Source organism: Littorina saxatilis, unplaced genomic scaffold (genome assembly GCF_037325665.1).
Source record: "Littorina saxatilis isolate snail1 unplaced genomic scaffold, US_GU_Lsax_2.0 scaffold_1620, whole genome shotgun sequence".
In the NCBI taxonomy this organism is placed as follows: domain Eukaryota; kingdom Metazoa; phylum Mollusca; class Gastropoda; order Littorinimorpha; family Littorinidae; genus Littorina; species Littorina saxatilis.
Window position 1 is genome coordinate 4,934 of NW_027126935.1, and position 5,067 is coordinate 10,000.

Here is a 5,067-nt window from a genome sequence, read left to right on the forward strand (position 1 = left end):
TAGTAGTTGCGCTAAGAAGGATAGCACGCTTTTCTGTACCTCTCTTTGTTTGAACTTTCTGAGCGTGTTTTTAATCCAAACATATCATATCTATATGTTTTTGGAATCAGGAACCGACAAGGAATAAGATGAAAGTGTTTTTAAATTGATTTGGACAATTTAATTTTGATAATAATTTTTATATATTTAATTTTCAGAGCTTGTTTTTAATCCGAATATAACATATATATATGTTTTTGGAATCAGCAAATGATGGAGAATAAGATAAACGTAAATTTGGATCGTTTTATAAATTTTTATTTTTTTTTACAATTTTCCGATTTTTAATGACCAAAGTCATTAATTAATTTTTAAGCCACCAAGCTGAAATGCAATACCGAACCCCGGGCTTCGTCGAAGATTACTTGACCAAAATTTGAACCAATTTGGTTGAAAAATGAGGGCGTGACAGTGCCGCCTCAACTTTCACGAAAAGCCGGATATGACGTCATCAAAGACATTTATCAAAAAAATGAAAAAAACGTTCGGGGATTTCATACCCAGGAACTCTCATGTCAAATTTCATAAAGATCGGTCCAGTAGTTTAGTCTGAATCGCTCTACACACACACACACACAGACAGACAGACAGACACACACACACACACACACACGCACATACACCACGACCCTCGTTTCGATTCCCCCTCGATGTTAAAATATTTAGTCAAAACTTGACTAAATATAAAAAGAAAAGAAAAGGGATTGACTTCAACAGTATGTATCATTTGTGCATGTTTCCAGCCATGCTCTAGTGAATATTGCTATCTCGAACACACAAACATAATTATAGAAAGGCAGGCAGAAAGGCTGAAATGTAGGCAGACAGACAGACAAACACGCGACATAATTTTTTTTAAATCGTTATACTGCACAGACATTAACTAATCATACAGCTTTGTCTGCCAATCTCTGGCACGACTTTGGTTGTTTATTTCAAAGATCATCATATAAACGAATACATATTATTATATACATATGCCTCGCCAAACCGCACTCAACTATCTTTCCGAAAGTCTACATTTATTTTACACCGTCATATACAAGTACACATCATTCTGATTAGTTTTGACATGTCTGGCAGTAGAGTACACGCGTTTCAAATGTGACAGGCACTTTTGTGTTCTGACTGAATGGGTTCACGCGTAGGTATGAAATATCGATCAATCAACCCACGGGTGCTGACAATCAAGTCAAGTTGCTGAACCAGTATTCTAACAATAATATGAATAGAAAAAAGAACAGTGTACTGTACTTGCGCTTGGCACAGGTCTATTTACTGTGTGATGGTCATGGTTCAGTAAAGACCGTAAATAAAATCGCTTCCACCTTTTGCTTTTAGAACCTCGTGAGTTTCCATAGGTTAGATATAGCACGACAGGAAAATGTCTCCTAAGCCAATCCATTCAGATGTTTAGCGACTTGAAAATGTCTTTCGTGTATGGACAATTAAAGTTTAATATGGCAACAGTACACACGATAGCTCTAACAACACGAGACAAATACTGTTTCAAAGACAATGTATACGAAAAAAGTAACGCCGCACGTAAACCTGTCGCTATGCGTATACAACAGAAACAGATCGGCTTTTGCAGATGTATGTCCACTTTGTAAACACGAATCATTTTTATATCGTTAGACTTTGTAGTAGAGTTGTAATGCAGATTAGTTTTTGACAAAATGATTAAACATAACTGCTTATTGATTGCTAGCCTGTTTACCTATTTTCAAGTGTGAATGACGGTTAGGCGGGGGAGGGATAGGCGTGCGGACAAGAGTACGATATTTTGCATAGACTTCAACTGTTTAATTCTTGTGGACTCCCCCCCCCCTCTATTGTTTACTACATTTATATTCATCTTCTATTAACAAATTAGAAAATACAAATCTTGGAAATAATCACCCGGGAAATTATTCAAAGAAATAAGAGCAGTTAATTATGAATGCATGCAACCAGTGCGAGGTAAGGTAGGTATGCGGAGAGGGCAATAGTTTTAACGTATTAACCTTGTGTTTGTCTTCTGTGCACACTTATTATTACTGTCATCAGATTCAATCTCCCAAAATATTGGCACTCTAAGTCTTCTTCATCTTCTTCTTTTTTCCTTTTGTTTATTTTTGTTCTCTCGTTGTCCCATCTTTTTCTCTCTGTATTACCAACCCCATCCCTTTTCTATTTCTTTTTGTATCTTGCTTTTCTGTTTGTAATAGTATTCTAAAATGTGACCCTCCACCACGAAATGAGTCGCATGTCACCTCGCGCGGTTCTGCGCTAGGCTTAATAAAAGTCCGGGGAGTGTCTGTTAACAGTGTGAGGGTCACCTTAGTCACAGGCTTATAACTCAAACAGTGTTCGCTCTTTTCTAAAAACGGTTTGCACCACTGGATAGAGCATAACAAATTCTTTAGAAAAATGTAAAAATATGAAAATCATGCAAAGGTGACATGCGACTCATTCCGTGGTGGAGGCCTCGAGGGTCACCAATGAATATTTCGATTTAGTCTGCCACCATGCTTACCACTGTTATGTTTTCACAAGGATTGCTTAAAATAAGCACTATGCTTGAGTAAGAAATCCTAAATGCCAAATGTTGTTAATGTCATATTAAAAAATTGAATAAAGACTTGTTTTAACCAATAGTTGTGCTACTTTCAAATAAGGCCGTTCTACGAACCATTCCTACCTTTGTCGTACCATGTAAACGTTCAAGTAGAGTAACTGCACAGCATACATACTGCAAGACATTCTCCGAAGATGCCAACGCCAGAATTCAATATGTAAAGCGAAATAACTTCTACCCAAAATTTACTTTAAACATTAAAAAACGATCGCGGCGACGACGACAACGACAACGACGACGACGACGATGATGATGATGATGATGATGATGATGATGATGATGATGATGATGATGATGATGATGATGATGATGATTATAATGACGACGATGATCGTGGGGCGAGACAGGCGGAACGATACATATAGAGGGAAAGAGAAAGAGTAAAGGTCTATTAACGCCATGACAAATACCTGAATCTGGAAGAGAAGTTTGCCTTGGTGCCGCCTCAGGTCGCGGAAGACCACCATGCGTCTCTATGGTGTACACCTCCAGGGCCTCCAGCATCCCGTCAACTCCGGCAGCATCCTTCGACCTTGACCTTGCAGTTGACCTTGAACTGGAGGTCAAGGTCGTCATATCCGTGGACTCGCTGTCGGCACGCTGTTTCACTGCAGGGAATCGACGTTGATTGAAGACGTCGAGGGTATATGAATCACTCTTCGTTGAAGTCGCCTGCTGACCCGTGGAGATCCCTAGAGAGTCGGACTCCGAAATACTGATATCGGGAGGTGTAGGCTGCAGGTCGAAGGAGTCGCTACAAGCGGGCTGTCTTTTGACAGCCTTCCTTTTCTTGGACCTGGACCTGGACCCGGAAGTATGCTTATCGCGGGGGTGCACAGGTTCTGGCACGCTGCCACAGTGTGAGCAAGGTTCTGCATGTGACTCTCTTGTGGTCCACACTGGCTGACGACCTTCACCAAGACAATTAAGAGCTGAAGCACCAGCAGATTCTACACCATTGGAAGCACGATGGTGTAGTGAGTCATCTCCACGAGTTCGGGCGGATTTAAAGGCAGTAGATCTGAGAGGGTCGGCTCCGGGAGTGGTGTCAGTAGCGACGCATGAAGAGCATGGCTGCTGAGGGTTGTATTCAACGGCTTTCCTGTGTGGTGCGTACGCTTGCCCTGGCGCTAAACTCTCTTGCGGGATACCTCCCCTCATTCCCATCACAGTAGGTGGATGTTGGTGGGAGAACGTGGCGAGGTGATGCATCCCTCCTCTGCTCCGCGCTCCTCTGGGCAAAGAGTAAGCGAACCGATGAGGAGGTGGCAGATACTTAGTATGACACCTTCCAAAGTCTTCGTCAAAGCTGAAACCCATGTTGTGGTGACCGTAAAACCCGCCCGGGTACCACGCACTTTCAGAGCTGTCTACGCTGTAATAATGTGTTTGTGACGGAGGCATCTCCGGTATGGGCAGAAATCTCGGAGGTATGTCAGAACTGGTGTCCATGAAGCTCCTATCGCCGTAACATCCTCCGAACGCTCCCTCATCCTCCTCGTTATACGAAGCAGAGTCCGGCCGGGGATGGGAGAGGCTGCTGACTGGATAAGTATCGCAGTCCGGGAAAACCCCATCGAAGTCCACACTTGGCGAGAACATTCTGAGGATGCGAGGCCTCTTGGCCAGGACGTTGGCCTCGATGTAGTCCAGAATGACTCTTCTCCTTCTCAGCAGCCTCTTCCTGTGTCTGACGAAGGACATGGTGAGTACGATCAGAATGATGATCAGAAAGAAGGCGTAGGGCACCCACACGTACAGGATCGTATTCTCAGACTCTTGTGACAATGCCATCGTCGTCGTCGTTGTTGTTTGTGAAGTCGTGAATACTGTTTCGGTTGTTGGTGGTATTGTTGTCGTTGTCGTTATACTATTGGTTTGGTTTGATTCCATTGTTCACAATTCATCTGGTATAGTTAGGAGTCATGTATACATAATTCATCTAATATGGTCAGATCTCATTTTGGAGAACTGATACAGCAAGGCGTCATTTTGGATAATTCATGTCGTCTACTCAGACGTCATTGTTCATCATTTGTCTGGTAAATTTGGAAGTCTTTCAACAATATTTACTCGGTATATTCAGAAATGATGTTGCATAGTTCATGTGGTATAGTTAGAAGCCATTGTGCACAGTTTGTCTGGCACAGTTACACGCCATTTGGCTGAATTCATCTAGCATAGTTCGTCATCTATTTGCTGAATCAAGGAACAGTGCCATAGGTCTGCGGTTAAACGTTCTTGGCGTTTTCACATAATCACACATTTCTTCAAGATTGTTCGTTGATTTGTCTGTCTATTTAGTCACGCAAGGCCACAAAACAAAACGTATCGATTGTTCTTTTGCAGCAATAATTTTCATTTTCTGCTGTCAGCGTAGTTTAAGTTTAATTCTGTGGTCAACAAAT

The 5,067-nt window shown here is 41.9% G+C and overlaps 1 protein-coding gene across 1 annotated transcript in view; it reads right to left on the minus strand.

Moving 5' to 3' along the window:
- Window positions 1-3,069: 3,069 nt before the first annotated feature.
- The window catches only part of LOC138955413 (serine/arginine-rich splicing factor 4-like), a gene marked incomplete at its 3' end in the record, with an annotated part of 2,863 nt that continues 865 nt past the window's right edge, over window positions 3,070-5,067 (minus strand). Inside the window, 1 exon segment of the mRNA XM_070327028.1 lies at window positions 3,070-5,067. This exon segment is cut by the window's right edge and continues 865 nt beyond it. Coding sequence (XP_070183129.1) covers window positions 3,070-4,552 — 1,483 coding nt within the window.